The sequence below is a fragment of the Mustela lutreola genome, chromosome 1 (assembly GCF_030435805.1).
Source record: "Mustela lutreola isolate mMusLut2 chromosome 1, mMusLut2.pri, whole genome shotgun sequence".
Classification (NCBI taxonomy): domain Eukaryota; kingdom Metazoa; phylum Chordata; class Mammalia; order Carnivora; family Mustelidae; genus Mustela; species Mustela lutreola.
The window spans coordinates 110,082,245-110,107,382 of NC_081290.1; the positions used below are offsets into that span (position 1 = coordinate 110,082,245).

Sequence of the window (25,138 nt, forward strand, 5' to 3'; positions counted from 1 at the left end):
CACAGGGAGACACAGAGGGGAAGGAATGAATATACTGAAAGAAAGAGAAAGAGAGTATGGGCAAATGAAAAAAACAAATGTCATAATGTTAACAATGGGTGAATCTGGGTAAATATTATACATATTTTCTTAATTATTTTTATTCATGTAATTTTTTTGGTAAATTTGAAATTAACTCCAAATAAAAAGTTAAAAAATATAATGCTATACTTCATGAGTTATTATATGTATGTTTATCATTAAGTTAAATATTACAAGTTTATAATAAATTTATTATGTTTATAAATTGAATATTATAAGCTAAACCAGATTTATATATCTCTTGAATCTAAGATTTTTTTCTTAAGATATTTAATGATATTGTTGAATTAATTGAATATGTATATAATGGAACTTTGTCAATTTTTATTAATTTTATTACATAAAAGAAACCATGGGTGATCCTGGTGGTGGGTATTAGCGAGGGCACATATTGCCTGGAACACTGGGTGTGGTGCATAAACAATGAATTTCAGAACATTGAAAAAATAAAACTAAAAAAATTAAAAGAAAATAGAACTGATGTTAGATCATATAGGTTTTTTATTTATTATCTTAACTTACAGAATAATTTAAAAGTGAAGATTGTCCATATATTATCATCTAGAATCTCATCTTGAGATAATTCCCTTTAAAATGTCTATTTAGCATGGTAAAGTACATAATGCATTACTGTTTATATATATATAATGTATATATATATGATTTTACTAAAAGTTATATATTTTATGTTTTGATAGGTATAAGATCTTAATTCATCGGTATTTTTCACTCTGTTAAGAAATAAATTAAACTCCATATGTTATATTAACTAAGAAGGCAGCTTTTAATTCATGAAATATCAAAATGTACTATATAGTACCTTTTTCATTGGCATATTTTCCTGTTCTTTACCAGAGATTTGTACCTATCAAGTCAATCACTCCAGCTCCTGGCACATATAATGAACCTCGAACTGCTTTCAATTCCTTGAAGAAAACACCAGCACTGAAAAGTACTCCATTTGGTCAAAGTGCTGCTCGATTCACACAGGACTCCACAACAGAGGAAATGCCAGGTTAGTAATTAATCCATGTAGTTTCATAACTTAATATTCAAGGCAGATTACCAAAAAGTACACATTTTTTGTTCTGTGGTTTGTGTTGTCATTTTAAGTCACATTTTTAAAGTATTGACCATACACTAAACACAGATACATTAAAAATAATGTATAACTTTAAAAAAAGATTTCAATTTAACATGTCACATACCTTATTGGTAATTTTCTATTATTTTCCTTCATTCAATAATTTCCTAATTTCTCTTTATGAGTGAACTTATTTATCAACTATGTGGTCACCACCAGTATTTTAACTTATGAAATGAACTTTTGTTAAAATTTTATTTTGGGGCTATCCTAAAACATTCTAGTGTTCTCACTGGATATTTTAGTATATAGAATTAAGAATCTAGCACAAAAATAACTTATGTAAATGTTAACATATAGTTATGTGTTGCTGCATAACAATCTCAATGGTATAAAAACACAGGGTTTTCTTTTGTATCTTACTATTTTGTGGGATGGCTGGAAGGCAGAGCTTAGATAAGACTGTCATTCAGTGTGCATGCATAGCTTCAGCATTGCTGCCCCAGAGTAGCTGTTCTTTTAATTTGGTAGCTCAGGACTCTACAGGACATGGCAGATGCTACAAGCCTTATTTCCTAATGTCAGAAATCCCACATTCCATTTGTTAATCAGGTTACTAAGAGCACTACATATTGAACAGAGGAGCGTAACACTTTATCTCTTAATGACATGAGTAACAAAGAATTTTTGGCCATCTTTAATTTACTATAGGCTACCCTCTGCCCACAAAACATTTACAGTTGTCCTCCATGTTTTCTCCAGACCTCCAAAGTCTCATGTAATTATGGTGTGATCTTGAAGTCCAGGATTTTGTTACCTAAGAATTGTATTGCTATAGGTCAGAATTTTGGGGTGTGATACTTTAGAGAAGCTTCTTGAGTATGACTTCTATCTGTTAGACAAGTTGTGAACTAGAGACACACATTATCTGCCTCACACATCCCAAAACACAGCAATGGGAGAATTATAGGATGTTCATACTACATACTCCTATTCAGAAAAGAGAAAACTAGAAGCCCTTAATAGTCATAATCCTATAACAACTATGAAATCTAACCAGGCACATTTTGTAGTTTCCTTGATTAGGGCCCAGGTGGGCTCCCTGGGAATGATTTTCCAAGGTCCTTTGTTCTACCTGTTGGGCTCTTGATTCCATGTTTTGAATTATCCTTCCTTTCTGTAAGAAATAGGCTATGTTTCTGGCTGCCTAACTTGCTTACACCAAGTTCCACCCACTGTGTTCTGGCAGGACTGCCCTTCTCAGTCAAGACTGCCACAGTCACAGAAGATATGGTCCCTTGCCCCAGAAACCCCTATCCATACCATATCTCCTGATCAGAGAGTTTTGCAGGGCTTCAATTCTGGCAGAGTTGGTGTCAGATCTCATTTCACAAGCAGACCAGAGTGTACCTAGTTAAAAACTCACCACATTCAGTCCAGGGACCAAACACTAAACACAGCAGGCAAGGAGAGCCTCTACAGACAACTGACCTGAAGGTTAGAGCAGCCAAAATACAATAGCAGAGTGCACGCAGCACAACTGGAGACATTTCATGAAGTGGTACACCCTGAGCACGACATGACCTCTTTTTCATTAGGTTATTACTCTCAGGAGCAGCCAACATAACTGGCTTTTCTAACAGAGAAGAAGGCAGAGACTTATACAAAATTCCAAGACAGAAGAATTTATTCCAAATGAAAGAACAAGATAAGGCCATGGTCAGAGATCTAAGCAAAAACAGATTGAAGTAACATGCCTGATGGAGAATTTAAAGCAACAATCCTAATGATACTCACAGGGCTTGAGAAAAGAATAGAAGACATTAGGGAGACCCTTACCACAGAGGTAAAAGAGTTAAGAAAGAATCAATCAAGAGATGAAGAATACAAAAAAACGAGACTGGACATGGGTTGATGCAATTAACAGCAGGCCAGAAGAATCAGAGGAATGAATTAGTGACTTAGAAGACAAAATAATGGGAAAAAATGAAGCTGAACAAAAAGGAGAGTATGAATTATGGGACATGAGAGTAGGCTTAGGGAGTTCATGACTCCAACAGATGTAATAACATTTATATTACAGAAGACCCAGAAGAAGAAGAAAGAGAAAAGGGAGTAGAAAATTTATTTTAAGAAATAATAGCAGAAAATTTTCCTAATCTGGAAAACAAAACAGATATCTAGATCCAGGAGGCACAGAGAACTCCCATCAAAATCAACAAAAGCAGGTCCACACCAAGACATATTTTAATTACACTTGTAAAATATAGTGATAAATAATCTTAAGAGCAGCAAGACAAAGGAAATTCTTAATTTACAAGGGAAGACCTTTAAGGCTAGCTGGAGATTTCTCAACAGAACCTTGTCAAGCCAGAAGGAAGTGGCGTGATATATTCAAAGTGCTAAATATGAAAAATTTGCAGCCAATAGTACTTTATCCAGCAAGGCTATCATTCATAATAGGAGAAATAAAGAGTTTGCCAAACCAACAAAAACTAAAGGAGATCATGGCCACTACACCAAGAAATATTAAAGGGAACCCTTTAAGTACAAAGGGAAAACCAAAAGTGACAAAGATAATAAATGGTAAGAGAAAATATCCAGAAACAATGACAAAACAGGTAATAAAATGTCAATAAATACATATCTACCAATCATTACTTTGTGACTATAAATGGACTAAATGCTCCAGTCAAAGCCACAGGGTGTCAGAATCAATAAACAAACAAGACCCATGTATATGCTGCCTACAAAAAACTCATTTTAGAGCAAAGACACCCGCAGATTGAAAGTGAGGGGTTGGAGAAATATCTATCATGCAAATGGATGTCAAAAGGAAGCCAGAGTAGCAATATTTATGTTGGATAAACTATATTTTATTTATTTACTTTAAATATTTATTTATTCATTTGAGAGAGAGAGAGAATGCAAGAGCATGGAAAGGAGGAGCAAAGGGAGAGGGAGAGAGAAAAATTCAAGGAGATTCCATGCTGATTGTGAAGCCCGACATGGGGCTCGATCTCACGACCCTGAGATCATGACCTAAGCCAAAGCCAGGAGTTGGTTGCTTAACTGACTGTGCCACTCAGGTGCCCCCAAACTAGACTTTAAAATAAAGACTTTGAGAAAGAGACAGAGAAGGGCATTATATAACCATAAAGGGGTTGATACAATAAGATATAATAATTGTAAATATTTATGCACTCAACATGGGAGCACCCAAATATATAAAATGATAACATAAAGGAACTAATTGACAGTAACATAATAATAGTAGGGGACTTTTATACCCCACTGACATCAATGGATGGGTCATCTAAATAGAAACTAACAAGGACACAGTGGCTTTGAATACTACTCTGGACCGGATGGTGACTTAACATATATTCAGAACATTCTATCCTAAAACAGCAGAATACATATTGTTTTCAAGTGTACATGGAAGATTCTCCAGAATAGACCACATATTAGGTCACAAAACAGACCTCAACAAATACAAAAAGTTGAAATCATTTTCTGACCACAACACTATGAAACTAGAAGTTAACCACAAGAAAAAATTTGGAAAGACCACAAATACACAGAGATTAATGTGCTACTAAACATTGAATGGGTCAACAAAGAAATCAAATAAGAAGTAAAAAAAAAAGACATGGAAACAAATGAAAATGAAATCACAGTGGTCCAATAGCAAAAGTGGTCCTAAGGGATGTACATACCAATAAAGGCTTACCTCAAGAAGCAAGAAAAAAATCTCTAAGAAGTAGGCTGTGTTTGTAGTTGGAGCTTTCTCCTATAGAAAATGAGGCGACTACAGCCACTTTTCATTTTGCAGTGTTGTTGTCTCTTTCTTTCCAAGTTTGTATAATTCCCTTTTAAAAACTTTGTAAGTACCTTATTATATTGACTAAAAATCAAATACACTGGACAAAAGCCACATTCACATATACTTCGTGGGGAAACCCTTGTCCACTTTGGGTCACCTTTGGTGCTGCTGTGTTCTGATACTCTTAGATTCTTCTGAACATTATTATTTTAGCCAAGAGGGTCTATAACATATGACCTTAAAATTCTTGGAAGCCTTTCCTTTAACTGAAAAATTCTATACGTGGCTATCTTAAATCTTTCTGAGGTCTTAACAAAGGGTCTTGCAGTCATACCCTGAATTTGGTCTTTGATCTCAGGCCATTTCTTGAGAGCTTTTTGCTATTGTAGAGATGGGATAAAAAAGAATTTTACTTTCAAACCCATAAATTTTGATTTCTTTCATTTCTTATGAATTCTCCTTGAAAAAAAACAGTTTGAATTCATCTTTTTCTTTCCATACCTTGTCACACATGGCTAAAAAGAACCAGCTGGCCTTTTGGATATTCAACCTGAAAACTTCCTTAGCTAGAAACTACTTATTTGTTAAATATTTTCTTCATGATCTCAAGCGTTAAGTTTTGTTAAAATCTCTGCCATTACATTATTCAAAGTCTTTTCTCTAGCTTCCAATAGCATTTTCTTCCTGTCCCATCACTAACTGTCCTGTCATGTCCCTTTCTCTAAGTCTTGAGTTGTTCCAGCTTCTGACCCATTGCCTGATCTCAAACCATTGCTATAGATTTTGTTATGGTAATTTGTTATGGTAAGTCTCTATTGGTACAAAATTACTTACTACTCATGCCATTCAGAAGTTGAGTCTAGTTTTTCTCCATTCCAATCTTGGTTAGTCTGGTGTCTTTTCTGACCAATAACATGCAGTGGAAGTGATATTTTAGCACTTCTTAGGCAAAATCATGAGCTTTACAGTATATAACTGGGCCTGTTGAAACAGCTGGTCTTGGAGTCCTGAGCCTCTGTGCAGTCTGAGTATTCTAAGACTGCAGTTCTGAAGAGGTCATCTGTAGGTGGCTGGCACTACACCAGCTGAGCCTATGAATCTGAAATCCAAAATATTTCTTTTTTTTTTTTTTTTTTAAAGATTTTATTTATTTATTTGACAGAGAGAGATTACAAGTAGGCAGAGAGAGAGAGAGAGAAGGAAGCAGGCTCCCTGCCGAGCAGAGAGCCCGATGCGGGACTCGATCCCAGGACCCTGAGATCATGACCTGAGCCAAAGGCAGTGGCTTAACCCACTGAGCCACCCAGGCGCCCATGAAATCCAAAATATTTCTAAATATGAATCTGAGATTCATGAATCTAAAATCCAAAGTATTTCTAAATATGAACTTATTGACTGGTCCAGTTGCCTTAGTATTGGGTCTTGTTTTCAGTTTTGTGGTCCACTGTATTATGAATAAAGCATTACAAATTCTCTAAAGGTTGGTTTATTTGTAAAGGATACAGTTAAATTATGATGACCCTTCCATGCTAATCCTGAATCTTACATAATTTAAGAATTAGTGAGAATGGCCCAATGGAACTTCAATTTTTTTCTGTGTAGATATTAGTGTACAGTAATAGATTGGGCCCATCAATCAGTTCTAGAACATACTTATAGGTTACTTTTAGAAGGTGACCTTAACTCTCTAGTTCTGGGGTTCCTGGGCATTTCTATAGTTGCTGACTAGAAAAATGAATGTGAAAAAGCTCTAATGTGAGTGAATTACATGATTAGGATGGCTTTTCACATCAGAGGCTTAACAAGGTACTACTTGTGATGTATATACTTTGAGTGAGGTCCCTATATTTAAACACTAAGCTGTAATGTCTTCTGTTGTCTTCTCCTGCCAGAAGAGAGACAGAACTCAGATACTTGTCTTCTAAATACCTTAAATGGTGGTCCAGATAGTTTTCATTACACTTTCTATTTACCTTCTCTTCTAAACATTACAAGTGGAGGAATGTTTGAAGATTGCAGAAAAAAGATATTAGCATTTAGGTTTTGGAGAGTTGGCACAAGATAATTTTTGGTAGAGATTTTTGAGAAATAGATATTAGAACTGGAATATTTGAAAATTGGGAAGAGTTTATGGGTAGCTTCTTTGAGAAAAACCTTCTATTTGATTATGTATGATGATTTGATCACTTTTGTCCAGAAAGCACCTAAAGTACCTTTAGCCCCATACCAAAGTGCCCATTTGTCAACTGTTTGTTTCCTGTCTACAATGAGAAAGAAGATTGTACCAAAATGTAAATCAACACAATCCTTCCTTTATGGAGAAAGACTAGGAACAAAATGCTTAGCTAAATAGTCAATTTACATTTAATTATAAGCTCTTGTGGATTGTTCTTGGACAAGCAACAGCCCACAGTCCACATTTTGAGTAACACTGATATAGTCAATTTCTGTATCTTCAGACAAGGAACTTGCAGCCCAGAAAAACAAATGAGATTGAAGTTATGTTTTATAATTATTTAGGTGTAGAGCTAATTTAGTAGAATTAGTTGATAACATGAGTACAACTAAATTAAGTGTTCTTTCAAGTATATATTGCATTTTATGGAAATTTCTGGTCACTGAAACTAATTTTTTAATATTACTACATTGTAAAACGTATGTATAAATATATAAAGATACAAAAATCTAAATATTTGTTTAAAATATTTTAATGTTTTGATAAAACTTTTTTCAATGGCATAGAAAGTTTTTATGATTTTGAATGAAAAAAACTGTTATTCATTCAGATTGCCACTGTAGAAAATATTCCAGGTTATAAATATGTCCTGAAAGGTAAAAGGCAAAAATAAAGTAACTGTGCTTGCTGGTCGGCCGGTCTGCCTGCCTGCCTGCCTTCCTTCCTTCCTACCTTCCTTCCTCTCTTGCTCTTTTTCCGCCTGCCTTCCTTCCTTTCCCTTTCTTTCTTTTCTTTCTCTCTCTCTCTTCTTTATTGACAGATAATTTACACAATAAAATAATTCATTTTAAGTGCATAGTTTGGTGACTTTTGGTAAATATATGTAGTCAGGTAACCACCACTCAAATAAATTTTGGAAATATCCATCATTTAAAAGATGCTCTCTCATTCCCCTCTGCATTTACTTTCCACCCATTCCAGGCTACCGTCTCTTGTCACTATGATGTTGCATTTTCTGGAATTTCATATAAATAGTATCATATGTTATTCAGGAGTTTGTCTATCTTCTCTACTTGCTATCATGTTTTTGAGGTTGATTCCTATTATTGCATTTATATTTCCTATTTATTGCTGAGTAGTATTCTATTGCTTGGGTATAGCGCATTTTTTTTTTTTTTTAAATTTACCAGCTGATGGACATTTGGATTGTTTTCATTTTTCTTATAAATAAATAAATAAATAAATAAATAAATGATTTTTTTCTTTTTTATTAACATATAATGTATTATTAGCCCCAGGGGTACAAGTCTGAAAATCACCAGGTTTACACACTTCACAGCACTCACCATAGCACATACCCTCCCTAATGTCCATAACCCAATCACCCTCTCCCTACCCCCTTCCCCCTCCAGCAACCCTCAGTTTGTTTTGTGAGATTAAGAGTCTCTTATGGTTTGTCTCCCTCCTGATCCCATCTTGTTTCATTTATTCTTTTCCTACCCCCCACACCCCACACGTTGCATCTCCACTTCCTAATATCAGGGAGAGCATATGATAGTTGCCTTTCTCTGATTGACTTATTTTGCTTTTCATTTTTCTTGGGAAAATACCTAGGAGTCGAATTTCTGGGTCATATTCTAAGTACATACTTAACTTCATAAGAATTTGACAAATTGTTTCTCTAAATGTCATATACAATTTTATGTTCCTGCCAGCAATATATGAGTGTTCTTTCTAAAAAAATTACTCAATTTAAGGTTACTCAGTTTAAAAAAATTAAAAGCATCTTTATTCTTACCTATGAAACTCCTCATGGCTTCAGGTCCTGGGTTTTATGATATCCTAAACAATACTATAATCAACAACTTTACCGATGCCTGCTTGATGAAACAAAAGAAAAGTGCGTTTGGATCTTCTGTTCCTCGGACTCTCTTCCTGGTTCAGGAAGAAGCTTTTACTGCTCCTGGTCCTGCTGATTATCAGGTAATTTAATAAAATATTAAATTCATATTAATTTAAATAAATTTAAATTAATAAATTTAAATTCAATTAATATTAATATAATATTCTTTATATCTAATAACAAGACTTAGGGCTTAAAAAAACACATGTGACATATATACCTCATTACTTTAAGCCATACTATTATTATTATTATTATTTTTAAAGATTTTACTTATTTATTTGAGAGAGACACCCAGAGAGGGGGTGCACAGGAAGGAGCACAGGGAAAGGGACAAGCAAACTCTGTACTGAGTGCGGAGCGCAACATGGGGCTCAGTCTCATGACACTGAGGTCAGGACCTGAGCTGAAACTAAGAGTCAGATGCTTAACTGACTGAGCCACCCAGGCACTCCAAGCCATACTATTACTGAAATTATTTGTATGTGGTAATTTATGGCATAAGAATAAACATTAATTTGATTCATAACTATGTTTGTAATTTCTTTTCAAAGACGAATCTTGTTTATTTCTTTGAGAATCTCATATGTATTTCTTTAAATATTTACCTTCTTTAAAAATTACTCCACTAAAAAAAAAATAGAATAAAATTACTCCACTATTTTATGAGGTTAATTTAGGATCCCTTTAAATGATTTTTGTGGTTTTATAGTTTTTGTGTAGAAGTCTTACCCATCTTTATTAATTTATTCCTTGGTATTTAGTCTTTTCATGTTTTTTAGTTCTAATGGTACCTTTTAAATGTTTCATTGTTTAGCTTTCTTCTATTGTTATAAAGAAATATAATAGACTTTATTAAAGATTTGCTTTACCAATAATCCATACTTCTTGCTAAATTAAATCATTACTTCTACTAATTTATAATTAGTTTGAAAAAAGTTTCCTCAAGCACAATTATGCCACCTGTGAATGACAGTTTATATCTTTTCTCCAAGTGGTTGATCTTTTATATATTTTTTTGTTTTCCTGGACTTCTGCATCTCAAAACAGGGTATCAAAGATGATAATTATATGAGTAGATAGTAAAATATTTTGTTGGATTTCTCAGTTTATTGAAAGCAGAATGTTGTACATGATTTTGATTTACTGATAATTTACTTTCACAAAAGGTAGAGAAAGGTATGAAAGGAACTCATGTCTTAGCTTAATTTTGACTAAAGAGAACTAATGAAATAGAAGGGAAGAATCTTTTGTAAATAGTGATCATGTTATTTTACAGTTTAGAATTGTCAAAGAAGAGTTTATGGACATTACTAGATATATACAAGGAACTTAGATAATCCCTACTTCAAAATGATCAGCAGAAAATAAGAAATGTTCTTAAGATCAGAGACTCTGACAATAAAACTAGCCTAAAAGGGTTGACAGGAAGATAAAATCATGAGTAAAATATTGACAATGAAGTTTTGCTCCACATTAAACTTTTTAGAGGACATTTTTAAAAGAACATTGAAATATATGTGTATATATTTATTATTTATTCTTTCTCATTCCTAAAGAATTTGAGAAAGTTTGAAGAATGTACATATGGAAAAGTAAAAGAAGCTAACAGCAAGGGTAAAAAATATAGATAGAGCAGATAGATATTTTATAGGCAGAATATAAATAGAAGCTAAACATTGGGGAAGTTTGAACATAGTTGTCAAATCATAAAAGAACATGTACAAAACAGTGGAAACATAGTATCTGTCTTATTGTAGACACTCAGGAAATTGTAAGTGAATAAATGAATATGAAAGAGAAGCAAAGAACTGTACTCCAGGAAGCTTAAAGTGAAGGACAACTTATTGTAAAAAATACTACAGAAAATTAAAATTAGTTTGTATAATTTTTGTTTGGCAAAAAAAAAAAGTAGCTAAAAATAACTCTGTAGGGGTGTGGTAGATGAAATGGGGATAGTAGAGCCACTGAAATGCTGAATTGGATTTATCCTTCCTATCAGAGAAAATTATTTTCAACCCAAAGGTGAAACACACATGATTTATAGGAAATTGGATCCTAAGATGTTTATGGTGGTACTGTACGAATACTCTTGTGCAATGAAGTTAAATTTTAAAGTCATTTTTGCACAGGCTTCTAATCTTCTCAGTGTTGTTCCAGTTTTAGCATATGTGCTGCCAAAGTTATCACTCAAGTGCTTTAAATTAGTTAAAAACTTCAGATATAGCTGAAATAGATCTCATTGTAATGAAAGAACAGCTGTAAATCATTATCTCTAATCCCCAGGAGTTGCTCAAGATTTGTTGGCATAAAAGAAAAATGGAATAAATACAGGTTTTCCTTATTTAAACAAACATTAAAATTTCACAGTGAGATTTTTATGAATTCTTAAAAAATTTTATTTTATTTGTATGTATATTCTAATGTAGTAAAAAAAAGTGTAACACTAAATTTACCATCTTAACCATTTTAAGTGATGATACAAGTATATTTGAAATGCATCATGAACGTTAGTGCTTTTTAGTATTTTTTGTTGTATTTTGTTTAATATGTACTAGAAGTTTATTATTCTAAGTAACCAGACATTTAAATTTAAAAGAATTATTAGAATTATAACCTGCAAATAATTTTTACAAAGCCCTCATTATAATCTTTATTTTCCACTGAAGATAATGAAACAGCATAGCATAGTGATTATGAGAATGATCTCTGATGTCAGAGTACTTGAGTGTATTTTCTTGCTCTGTCACTGACCTTGTGTAAGTTATTTAAACTCTTTGTGCCTTGGTAAGATGGAGATCATAATAGTACATACTTTGAAGCATTATTGTGAACACTAAATGAGTTAATACATGTAAAATACTTTAAATAGCTTCTGGTACATAGTAAAAACTTAATAACTTTTGTTATTATTGTTGATAATTAAAAATTACCCATAGGTTTAACCCACACTCTTAGTTTATGTAAAATTTGATAAACTGTAATCAAGAGTGAAAGATACAATAAACATGCCTAAGTTTTAAAAATCCAGTCTGATAAACTGTGTTGAATTGCAGTATTAATCCATTTATATTTAGTGTGATTACTGATACATTTGTGTGTACAGAAACCATATTATTTCATATATTTTATTGACTTCTTTGTTTTAGCATTTTTTTCTTACTTCACCTTATTCTTTGAATTAGTAAGGTATTTTATACTCTATTTCATCTATTTCTATAAAATTTTTAGTTATGTATTGTTTTATAGTGTTTTAGTGGTGGCCAACAAAATTACAATATGTATCCTGTAGTTTTTGTATTTTAATAAAAAGGATTCCTTTTACCACTTTCTCAGTATGTGAACTTAAAATATTTTAGTTCCATTTTGGTACCTCCTATTTTGTTAATATTTGTTATACAGCTTAAGTTTATGTATATTATGAAGCCTTTGAATATTATTGTTTTTACAGTCAATATTTCTTCATATTTAACAAAACATTTACCTTCTCTCTTATATTTTGTTTCTTTTTGCATTTCTGGGTTTCTGTATCAAATAATTTTTCTTCTGCCTAAAAACTCCCTGTAGTACTTCTTTTGGTTAAAGCCTGCTGATGATGAATTATTGTAGTTTTGTCCGAAAATGTCTTTGTCATTTTTAATTTGGGGGATTGGATTTGTAGGTTCGTAGTTATTTTCTTACAGCACTTCAAGGATGTTATTTTATCATTTTAGGCCTTTTGTTATTTCCATTGAGAAGTACATTGTTAAGTTTATTGTTTCTCCTCAAAGGCAACTTTTTTTTTTTTTGTCTTTTTCTTCAATGTGTCAAAACTGTGGTTCTCTGTGATTCTATTTATTTGCCTGTGGTTTTCAGAGCCTCTGGGTTGGTATCTTTCATCAGATTTAAATAATTTTTACTATTATGTATTCATATATTTCTTCTGTCCCATTCTTTCCTATCTTTTGGGGACTCTAATAAATAGATATGTTACATCTATTTACTATGCCTCAAACATCTCTTATAATCCCTATGTATCAGATTGTCTTTTGTTCTTTGTGCTTCAGTTTATTTTATTTTTTATTTATATTCAATTTACAGATAATTTATTATTGGTTTCAGAAGTAGAGGTCAATGATTTAGCAGTCTTATATAATACACAATGTTCATTACATCATGTGCCCTTCTTAATGTCTGTCATCCAATTATTCCATCCAACCACCCTCTTCCCCTCCAGCAACCTTTTGTTTATTCTCTATTATCAAGAGTTTCTTATGGTTTGCTTCCCTTTCTATTTTCATCTTATTTTAGTTTTCCTTCCCTCTCTCTGTGTTTATCTGTTTTGTTTCTTAAATTCTACTTATGAGTAAAATCATATGGTATTTGTCTTTCTTTGTGACTTATTTTGCTTAACATAATACCCTCTAGTTCCATTCACATCAATGTAAATGATAAGTATTCATCCTTTCTGATGGCTTGGTAATATTCCATTGTATATATACACCTCATCTTCTTTATCCATTCATCTCTTGGTGGACATCTAGTTTCTTTCCATAATTTGGCTATTGTGGACATTGCTGCTATAAACATTAGAGGGCATTTACCCCTTCAAATCAATATGTTTGTATCCTGTGGATAAATAAGTAGTAGTGCAGTTGCTGGTCTGCAAGGCAGTTCTATTTTAACGTTTTGAGGAACTTCTGTACAGCTTTCCAGAGTGGATGTACCAACTTGCATTCCCACCAACAGTGTAAGAGGGTTTCCCTTTTGCCACAGCCTCACTAATATCTATAATTTCCTGATTTGTTAATTTTAGCCATTCTTACTGGTGTGAGGTGGTATCTCATTGTGGTTTTGAATTGTATTTCCCTGATGTCAAACATTTTTTTCATGTGTCTTTTGGCCATTTGGATGTCTTCTCTGGAGAAATGTCTATTCTTCTGCCCATTCCTTTCTTTATTGGATTTTTTTGGTTTTTGGGTATTGAGTTTGATAAGTTCTTTAAAGATTTTGGATATTAGCTCTTTATCTGCTATGATATTTGCAAAAATCTTCTCTCATTCTGTAGATGTCTTTTAGCTTTGTTGACTATTTCCTTTGCCGTACAAAAGCTTTTTATCTTGATGAAGTCCCAATAGTTTATTTTTACCTTTGTTTCCTTTCAGTTTAGAGCTTTGTCTAGCAAGAAGTTGCTACAGTTGTGGCCACAGAGGTTGCTGCCTCTAGGATTTTGATGGATTCCTGTCTCACGTTTGGTCTTTCATCCATTTTGAGTCCATCCATTTTTATGTATGGTGTGAGAAAGTGGCCCAATTTTATTTTTCTGTGTGTGGCTGTCCAATTGTTCCAAAACCACTTATTGAAGAGATTGTTCTTTTTTTCCATTGGATATTTTTTCCTGCTTAGTCAAAGATTAGTTGACCATAGAGTTGAGGGTACATTTATGGATTCTCTATTCTGTTCCATTGATCTATGTGTCTGTCTTGTGCCATACTATCTTGATGATTACAGCTTTGTAATAGAGCTCAAAGTCTAGAATTGTGATGCTACCAGCTTTGGTTTTCTTTTTCAACATTCCTTTGGCTATTTGGGTTTTTTTTTCTGGTTCTATACAAATTTTAGGATGATTTGTTCCAGCTCTGTGAAAAAAATTGATGGTACTTTGATAGGGATTGCACTGAATGTATAGATTGCTGTAGATAGCATAGACATCTTAGCAATATTTATTCTTCCAATCCATGAGCATGGAACACTTTTCCGTTTCTTTTTGTGTTCCACAATTTCTTTCATGAGTATTTTATAGTTTTCAGAGTATAGATCCTTTGTGTCTTTACAAAGAGAGAGAGAGTGCGTGAGTGAGCGAGCACACAATTAGGCAGAGTGGCCGGCAGAGGCAGAGAGAGAAGCAGACTCCCTGTGGAGCAAGGAGCCCCATGCGGTACTTGATCCCAGGACCCTGAGATCATGGCCTGAGCCGAAAGCAGTGGCTTAACTGACTGAGCCACTCAGGCGTCCTGTTGGTTAATATATTCTTAAAGTTGTGTTTCTTTGGTGTTGGTTGTGATGTCTCTTCTTTCATTCATGATTTTGTTTATTTGAGTCCTTTCTCTTTTCTTTTTGATAAGTCTGGCAAGGGGTTTACCAATCTTATTAATTCTTTCAAAGAGCTAGCTTCTAGTTTTGTTGATCTGTTATACTGTTCTTTTGGTTTCTATTTCATTGATTTCTGCTCTAATATTTATTATTTCTCTTCTTTTGTTGGGTTTAGGCTTTATTTGCTGTCTTTTTTCCAGCTCCTTTAGGTGTAAGGTTAGGCTGTATATTTGAGACATTTCTTGTTTCTTAAGAGACACTTTTATTACTGTACACTTCCCTCTTACAGCCACTTTTACTCATCTCAAAGGTTTTGAACAGTTAGTGCTTCATTTTCACTTGTTTCCATGGATTTTTAAAATTCTTTATTTTCCTGGTTGACCATTCATTCTTTAGTAGGATGCTCTTTAGCCTCCATGTATTTGAGTTCTTTCCAAATATCTTCTTGTGATTGAGTTCTAGTTTTAAAACATTGTGGCCTGAAAATATGCAGGGAATGTTCTCAGTCTTTTGGTACTGGTTGAGACCCAATTTGTGACCCAGTATCTGATCTATTTGGTGAATGTTCCATGTGCACTCAATAAGAATGTGTATTCTGTTACTTTAAGACAGACTATTCTGAATAAATCTGTAAAGTCTGTCTGGTCTAGTTTGTCATTCAAAGCCCTTGTTTCCTTAATCTTCTGCTTAGATGATCTCTCCATTGTAGTGAGTGGGGTGTTAAAATCTCCTGCTATTATTGTATTATTATCAATGTGTTTCTTTAATTTTGTTGTTAATTGGCTTATATAATTGATGGCTCCCATGTTAAGGGCATAAATATTTACAAGTGTTAGATCTTCCTGTTGGATAGACCCTTTAATTATGGTACAGTATCTTTCCTCATCTCTTATTACAGTCTTTAGTTTAAAATCTATTTTGACTGATATAAGGATTGCCATCCCAGCTCTTTTGGTGTCCATTAGGATGATAAATGGTTTTCCACTCCCTCAGTTTCAATCTGGAGTTGTCTTTGGGTCTATAATGAATCTCTTGACAGCATATCTATGGGTCTTGCTTTTTTATCCAATCTGATATCCTGTGTCTTTTGATTGGGGCATTTAATGCAGTTACATTCAGAGTAACTACTGAAAGATATGAATTTAGTGCCATTTTTTTGTCTGTAAAGTGACTGTTACTGTATATTGTCTCTGTTCCTTTCTAGTCCGTGTTACTTTTAAGCTCTCTCTTACTTAAAGGATCTCTTATAATATTTCTTGTAGGGCTGGTTTGGTGATCACAAATTCTTTTAGTTTCTGTTTGTCCTGGAAACTTTTTTCTCTCCTTCTATTTTAATGACATCCTAGCCTAATAAAGTATTCTTGACTGTATATATTTTTTTCACTTAGTATTCTGAATATATCATGCCAAATCTCTCTGGCCTGCCAGGTCTCTGTGGATAGGTCTCTTGCCAGTCTAATGTTTCTACCCTTGTAGTTTAGGGACCTCTCATCCCAAGCCAATTTCAGGGTTTTCTCTTTGTGTCTGAGATCTACAAGTTTCACTATTATATGTTGAACTGTTGACCTACTTTTATTGATTTTGAGGGGGGTTCTCTGTGCCTCCTGGACTTGAATGCATTTTCCCCCTCCCAGATTAGGGCAGTTCTCTTTTATAATTTGCTTTTAGATACCTTCTGCCTTCCCTCTTCCCCTTCCTCTTCTTTAGGGATCCAAATTATTTTAATATTGTTTCACTTTATAGTATCAATTATCTCTCAGATTCTCCCCTTGTGAACCAGTTTGTTTATCCCTCGTTTTCTCAGCCTCTTTATTCTCCATTATTTTGTCTTTCATATCACTAATTCTCTCTTCTGCTTCATTTATCCTAGGAGCTAGAGTCTCCATTTTTTAATTGTCTCTCATTAATAGCCTTTTTGGTATCAACTTGGTTAGATTTTAGTTCTTTTATTTCTCCAGAAAGGAATTCTCTAGTGTCCTCTTTGTTTTCTTCAAGCCTAGCTAGTATCTTTATAATCGTTGTTCTGAACTCTAGTTCTGACATCTTACTTATGTCCATACTGATTATATCCCTGGAAGTCAGTACTGCCTCTTATTCTTCTTTGAGGTGACTTTTTATGTCTTGTCATTGTGTCCAGAGAAGAATAGATGAACAAGAGAACAAAATACTAAAATGGAAACCATGACTCCAGAAAAAATCATACTAACAAATCAGAAGGGACCAAAACCAGGAAAAAACCGCCACCACCACCACCACCAAAATTTAAAGAAAAAAAAAAAAAAGAGAGAGAGAGAGAGAGAGAGAGAGATTATAATCAGAGAGGTGAATGGAATAGAGCAGTACACTAGATCCTGTGTGTATTTTGGTCTGTTTGTTAGAAAACTAGATCCCAATATTGTAAAGAAAGAAAGACTTATGTATGTACAAAAATAAAATGAAATATAATAAAAGGACAGGATATAAGTGTAAAAATGAAAATTAAAAGACCAAAAAAAAAAAAAAAAAAAGGAGTATAAACTGACAGGTAGACAGAACAGAGCAATACTCTATAGCCTGAATATATTTTGGTTGGTTTGTTAAAAGAAACTACATCTCAAAATTGTAAGGAAAGAAAAACTTGTATATGTGCAGAAATAAAATTAAATACATTGAAAGCATAGATTGTAACTGTAAAGATAAAAATTAAAAAAGATTTTAAAAGGGGCGCCTGGGTGGCTCAGTGGGTTAAAGCCTCTGCCTTTGGCTCAGTCATGATCCCAGGGTCCTGGGATCGAGCCCCACATTGGGCTCTCTGCTTGGCCGGAAGCTCTCTGCTCCCCCCCACCCTCTACCTGCCTCTTTGCCTACTTGTGATCTCTGTCAAATAAATAAAATCTTTGAACAACAAAAAAAAGAGAGAATATGATGAGAAAGGTGAAGAAAATAGAGACATACTCTACATTCTGGGTTTATTTTGGTCTGTATCCCAAAATCATAAAGAAAGAAAAACATATGTATACAAAAATAAAATGAAAAGAGAGAATGTAACTGTAAAAATGAAAATTAAGAAAGATTTTAAAAACGTGGTTAAAATAAGAAATTGAAAAAGGAAAGAGAAAAAAATTGAAATTGAAAGACTATAGAATTGTAGGAAATAAACTATGAATTCTCTATGTTATATTTCTGTGGTGCTGAAGTTTTACAATTCTTAGTGATTGATAAACTTGGTCTTGGCTGGATGTTTGTGCTAATATTCTGGGGAGGTGCCTGTTGCACTGATTCTCTAGTGTCTTTGCCCTGGTTGGAATTGTACTGCCCTTGCCAGGAGCCAGGCTAAGTAATCAGCTCTGGATTATTCTATGTGGCTTTTGTTCTTTGCAGGCTTTCTGTGCTGCTTTAGAAGATAAGAATGAAAATGGCAGCTTCCCATCTCCAGCCCCAGAGCCAAAAGCTCTGGGTCTCATTCCTCAGGGCACCCTCAAGAAAAAGCAATTAGTCACTCTGTCTTCCTCATCTCCATCTGCTCTCTGTGCTCACTCAGCCTGTGACTGAGTGTTCATATCACAGGCGTGTGACTCCGCTTTGAGTCTCCAAGCTCAAAGTGTGCATCTGAGCTGCTCCTCCTGAAGGAGGAAGAAGCACCTTTCCAGTTCTATGGCTTGTTGGGCTCCTGCTTGGAGCGCAGTTGCCCTACTATAGCATGGTTCTTATGGCAACACCGAGCTGAGAGCCCACTCCTGGGATCGTTGATTATAGCCAGCTTCCCTACTCTGATGCCTACCATACTCAGGCACCCCTGGTTTTCCAGTGATACTGAGCATCCTGAGACCACAATATACCACCTAGGATTCTGCCCTTCTTTGCCACCTGACCATCTGTCATGCAGGGACACTCCTCAGTGGAGCAGACTTCTAAAAACTCTGATTTTTACACTCCACTGCTATATCACTTTCCTGTAGTTGGCTCCCATAGGCTCCCTCCCATCACAGTTTATCTTCCCATATATAGCCTCAGATTCACTTTTCCACACCTCCCACCTTGTAGAAAGTGGTTGCTTTTCTATATGTAGAGTTGCAGCTGTTTTTTTCTTAGATCCCTGGTTGATCACAGGTGTTTTGAATGATTAAGCTATCTACCTTAATTCCTGGGACAAGGTGATTCTAAGGTCTCCTATTCTTCTGCCATCTTGGATTCTCTCTGTGCTTCAGTTTAGCTATTTCCTTCAAAGATATCTTTCAATTAACTAATCCTTTTTTTTTTTTTTAAACTGGGTTTCAAATACCATTACATTGATCTAAGTTTTCAATTTCAGATATTCTGTTTTTTAGTGCTAGAATGAATTCTATTTAACTCTTTCCAAGAATTTCACTTCTTAGGAGAAATTCCTCATGTTTTTAATTTTCCTTTTTCATTTTTTTCTTCTGTTTTCTTGAACACATTAATTATACTTATTTTAAAATTCTATGTACTAACTCCAATATCTGGATCACCTATGAGTTTGTTGTTATTTTCTGTTATTTTTTTTTTTCTTGAGTTTTGATCAAGCATGTCTATCTTTCAACATGCCCACTAATTTTTAATAAAATCCCAGATATTGCATGCAATATAGACTTTAAATGGTGTCACGATCTACTAGAGAGATTTTATACTCTCCTTTGCAAGGCAGATAAAAGTCAGAGATCACCTTAATCCAATCATGAATTACAGTAATTATATTTTTTTCTAGGGCTTAGTTTACCTCTGATTTATTCATTTTCTTAAGTGTAGTTCTCTAGGGATTTCAGCTCAAAGCCTGATGTGTTCAAGAACCCTCTCTGTCGGGACGCCTGGGTGGCTCAGTTGGTTAAGCAGCTGCCTTCGGCTCAGGTCATGATCCCAGCGTCCTGGGATCGAGTCCCACATCGGGCTCCTTGCTCAGCAGGGAGCCTGCTTCTCCCTCTGCCTCTGCTGCCATTCCGTCTGCCTGTGCTGGCTCTCTCCCTCTCTCTCTCTGACAAATAAATAAAATCTTTAAAAACAAAAAAAAACAAAAAAAAAAAAAAAAAAAAAAAAAGAACCCTCTCTGTCAGGTTCTGAACTTCAGTATTTAATGCCCCTGTGATTTGGCTTAGACTTCTTTTTTGGCAGAGAGAGAGAGAGAGAGAGAGAGAGAAAGCACACAAGCTGGGGGAGCTACAAGCAGAGGGAGAGGGAGAAGCATGTACCCCTTTGTGGGATTCTAACCCACAACCCCGGGATCATGACCTGAACCGAGGTGGTAGCTTATTAACCCACTGAGCCACCCAGATGCCCCTTGGCTTAGATTTTTAGCATCACCCTATCCCTTATACCCTGGGAAAGAGCTTCATGGGGAAACAGATCATGTGTTTTGAGGCTCCTCAAACCTGTGATTTTGCTATTCTGGCTTAATAAGACCACAATGAGCTTTTTATCAGTTCTTTAACAGCAACCTCTGCCAGATCAAAACCCAAAAGTCTTTCTCTGTTACCTGTTATGAGTAAATGCCACTGGGAGAAAGCACCTACAGAGTGATAGCTTATCTTTCAGAGGTTCTACCCTCTTTAGAATCATAACTCCTCTTGTCTATGCTGACTAATCAACATTAAAAGCATTCACAACTGAATGGGGCCTTTAAAAATAAGATTTTCTTATATTTTATCTGAATTAAATTATTTTTGGTAAAAATGTGATCTTCTGCAAACTTATTCCCTCTAAAACCAAAGTCATCTAATGACTGATTCATTTTCTGAACTTTTACCCATAAACAGTAAAAATTGCAAGACATGGGTACCTGGATGGCCCAATTGGCTAAGTGTCTGCCTTTGGCTCAGGTCATGATTTAAGGGTCCTGCATCCAGCTCCCTGCTAGGCAGAGAGTCTGTTTCTACCTATCCCCCTGCCCTATCCCCCTACTTGTGGTTATACTCCCTCTCTCTCTCTCAAATAAATAAATAAAATCTTTAAAAAAATTGCAAAATGCTTTTGGATTTATCTATACTATAGTTTTTAATATCATGTACATGATAATAAAATTATTATACAAGTAAATTATTTTTACAGCATCAATAAATATAAAACCATACAAAATAATAATGCTGGCTCAGATGTTCTATATTTGAAGGCTTTCACAAGATGTGATTGAGTTTTCTGTTTTTGAAAGTGTTAAAACCTGCTTTTTTTTTGAGGGACTAGGTAGGAATAATATTAGAAGAGTGGAAAAGCACCAGCTTCAGCATTTAGGGTAGAGAGGCATATAGTTTCAAAGATACAGTATGTGAAGGATGGATATTTTAGTAGATTAATTTTCTTCATAAAGTGAAAAATAGATATCTATTTTACTAGGTATCAAATTCTGAATTATTAAATATGAATGTCAAATTCTGAAATAAAAACAGTGAAGTGTATAAAAATGGAAAAATAAATTCTCATTTCTTTTGTATACATAAAGAATGTTACTACTAGTTATAGAGTTTAAAATATTAAATGAATGCAGATGACCAAATTATATGATGAATCAGAAAGAGTATAATATCACAAGGATTAATTAATTTCTAATTAAAATTTTAGATTACCAGCTTCATGTAGCCTATTAATTTACATCTTCAGTGTGTGTAAGGAATTACAATATTCAAGAGAGTGTGGATCATTCTGCTTAGAAAATTTATTAATGAAAGGATTTCCTCATAATCAATTTAAATAATTACTGTTAATATGTTTTTATTTTATGTATTAGTAATTGAATACTAACAAATAATACTATATAATATGTAATAATACTATATGATTGGCTAAATATCTTATATTCATATATGTTATAAAACAACAAAAATTGATGTCTGAATCTGACATCACAGTATAGGTAATAACTCACTCTTAATGTGTTTAAATAATGTATGTAGATTCATCCTACTTTTCTAGAGTTCCATATAATTAACTCTTTTTTCATTTTTACATCTCACTGACTTAAAGTCTTTTACTTCTATATCTGTCAAGATAAAGAAATTATCTATTAAAGTCTTTTACTTCTATATTTAAAATTTTTAATGAATATGTCTATCTCTGTTTAATGATAGAGCAACATTGATGTACTTTCTTGAAAATTTATCACTTACTATGCCACTTGAATTGATAAATAGAAATGATATACTCTTTTTATCCCTTCTTTCCCTATGCTTTTTGGAATTCACAGATTGGTGGAATTTCTGATGAACTACCTAACTTGACTAACTGCTATGCTGCTTTCTTGTCAAGAACACAAAGATCTACTAAACTGTCAGATATGGTAAGAAGACTCCTCTACAGCCAAATTTATTTGAAATCTAGAAATCATAGAGGAGACTGTATAGCATGAACAGTATATTAGGATCTGAGAGAGGTACCTGGTAGGCTGTTGTAAGATCTTTGACTAGCATAATACTTCCATGTTTTTAAAGTTCAGTAAGATTCTTGTAGCTAAGCAGAAGTCCAGCATTGCTCTGTGACAGACTATTATATGGAAGATCTTCTGTGGGGTTAGAGAATATTTGTTTTTAGGACATATAGGATATCATAATCATTTTGAATATAAAGTGAAAGATTTACTTTAGGTTCAGCTCAGTTTATTCATAAGTGTAAATTTTTTCTTTTCAGTTTGAATCTGTCTTGCAACCTAAGTCTCTTCATTGAGTGCCTTTCTTTAATTCATGTTAATCTGTATTTTAAGCTATTGATATGAATTTTTCTAACTAAATTTCCATTTTTTATAAATACCTAATATTGAATAAGTTGAGATAAGTAAAGCAGATGACATTTAAAAGTGAACACTTATTCATTAAGAATAAATTTACTAAAAGATCAATTTGAAATTTACAGTTAAAAAGTTAGACTTCCATGTACAGGTAGGTATTGTTAAAATGAATTTTTATAGAAATTGGGATGAAATTAATAATAAGAAATTAATGTTATTATTAATAACATCAAAACAGGCTCATAAACCAGGTTTTACAGTGTAGCCATTAACTTAAGAAGTAGCATTGGTTGCTGAAATAAAATTCTAATAGATGCACAATGCCAAGAGTTGATTTATGATGTTTTCATGGTGAAGTAACTGGTATAAAATTAGGAAGAAAATTTAAAGTAAGGATAAATGCAATGTTAGTGAAATTAATATAGCTGTGAATGTCTCAGAAATCATAGGAATTAATTTGGTGAGAGCCATCAGAAATGGGCTTATTTTTTTCTGACATATCAGTTTATTGTCAGTTTATTACATATCAGTTTATTGATTATTATATAATCTTATTTTTTTCTAAGACATTGTTTGATGGGGTCAGAATTAGCACCAGGTTCTATGACTTTTTTTTTTGTAGCTATAAATTCAGAGATAGTTAAAATCATCCAGCAGTGTTCTTGACATGTAAGAGATTCTCATAATTGTTAAATAACTGTGGATTTTTTAAAAAAATGCATTGTTTTAATATATATTTCCTTATCTTGAGGAATTTTATGGTTGTGTTGTGTTTCTCAAGTGAGTCAGTGTACAAATTAGGATCCACTCTGAAGTATGTCAGAAGTAATTTATTACTAGTGTAAAGGTTTTAAACATAAGAATATTTAGTGGAGTCACAGTTGTTTCTATTGTAATATTGTAGCTACTAGAAATAAAAATGCAAGTCTCTGAAGATGCCCATAGGAATGCATATGTATGTGCTTAATGTTTGTAGTGAAACAAGATGGTGATGTGCCCTAAAGAAAGATGAGTTACTTTACCAATTGCTTTTACTTAGTTTACATTTTTCTTTTTTAAATTGGTCTCTCACTGGATCTGGAAACTCCTTTTTTAGTATTGTTTTTTTTGACATGAAACACTTGCAATTTAAGGTATTGGGTGGGGCTTTGCTTACCCAAGAAGCAAAATAGTTTAGTCACATAGAATACTTTGGTTTTAGAAACCTTCTGCACAAAATATACTCTTCAAATATATAGGTGTATAATATATATAGCATGAGAAATCCAAATTATTGATCCCAGATCAAAATTAATCTCAAACTTTTGAAATAATGGAATTAATTTTATAATTTTCACATAAAAATATTAGAAAATTTACCTCCTATATTTTAAGGGTATATAGTTTGATTTTCAACATTTATATGTTTCACATAAAAATGTTTAAAAACTCAGGCTTCTGGTTTCATATGGGACATATACATACATCTCTCTTCCTTTTACATGGTCCCAATGAAATTTTTTTTTTTTTAGCTACAACATAGCATTAGTTTAATATAAAAGAACAAAGAGATTAAAAATATGATAAATGGAGGCTAGAAACAAGCCAAACATCTATTTATTAGGCATCCATAAATGGAATGCTAAGATAGGAGTATTTGATATAAAAAATGTTAAATTATCATGAACTAAATAAAGACAGAAGTCTTTAGTTAGAAGAACTCAACAACATACCAAGGAGGATGAATTTTAAAAGACATACATCCCTTTTACATTGTTTTGCATTTTCAGAAGACTAGAATTAAAATACCCTTGAAGCTTCCACAGAGAAAAGCAACTGGGTCATGTACTAAGGAATGAGAAACATACTGATATCCAACACTTTCCCAGAAGCATTAGCAACATTTCAGAACTAGGAGATGATGGAATAACACTTTCTTGAATTTCCAAGAGGAAATAAATTTGGATATAGAATTCTGCCTTTATCCAATATAAATCCAATTAAATGAGTCAAGAGAATAATTTTCTAGCATACAAGAGCTCAGAAAGTTTTGTACTTCTACATTTCCATATGTAAAGATGCTTCAGGAAAATATAAAAAGAGAAATGAGACTGATGATAGACCCCTAGAGAAGAATAGAAACTGAGCATTTCATGGATGAAGTAAAATGAGAACAAATTAATAAAGAAGCCATTTTTAGCTCATTTATGGGTCATTCTTGAGGAGTCATGGATTTGGTGGAAGAATTTCATTTACTTCTGTATGTGTCTGGCCACACGATTTGGTTTGATAAGGAATAACCATGATATTTG

At 33.5% G+C, this 25,138-nt stretch overlaps 1 protein-coding gene across 1 annotated transcript in view; it reads left to right on the forward strand.

The window, feature by feature from the left end:
• The window catches only part of STPG2 (sperm tail PG-rich repeat containing 2), a 604,044-nt gene that overhangs the window by 158,899 nt on the left and 420,007 nt on the right, over positions 1-25,138 (forward strand). The window contains exons 8-10 of the mRNA XM_059162334.1: positions 937-1,096; positions 8,990-9,150; positions 22,311-22,403. Coding sequence (XP_059018317.1) covers positions 937-1,096; positions 8,990-9,150; positions 22,311-22,403 — 414 coding nt within the window. The remainder of the gene's footprint in view (positions 1-936; positions 1,097-8,989; positions 9,151-22,310; positions 22,404-25,138) is intronic.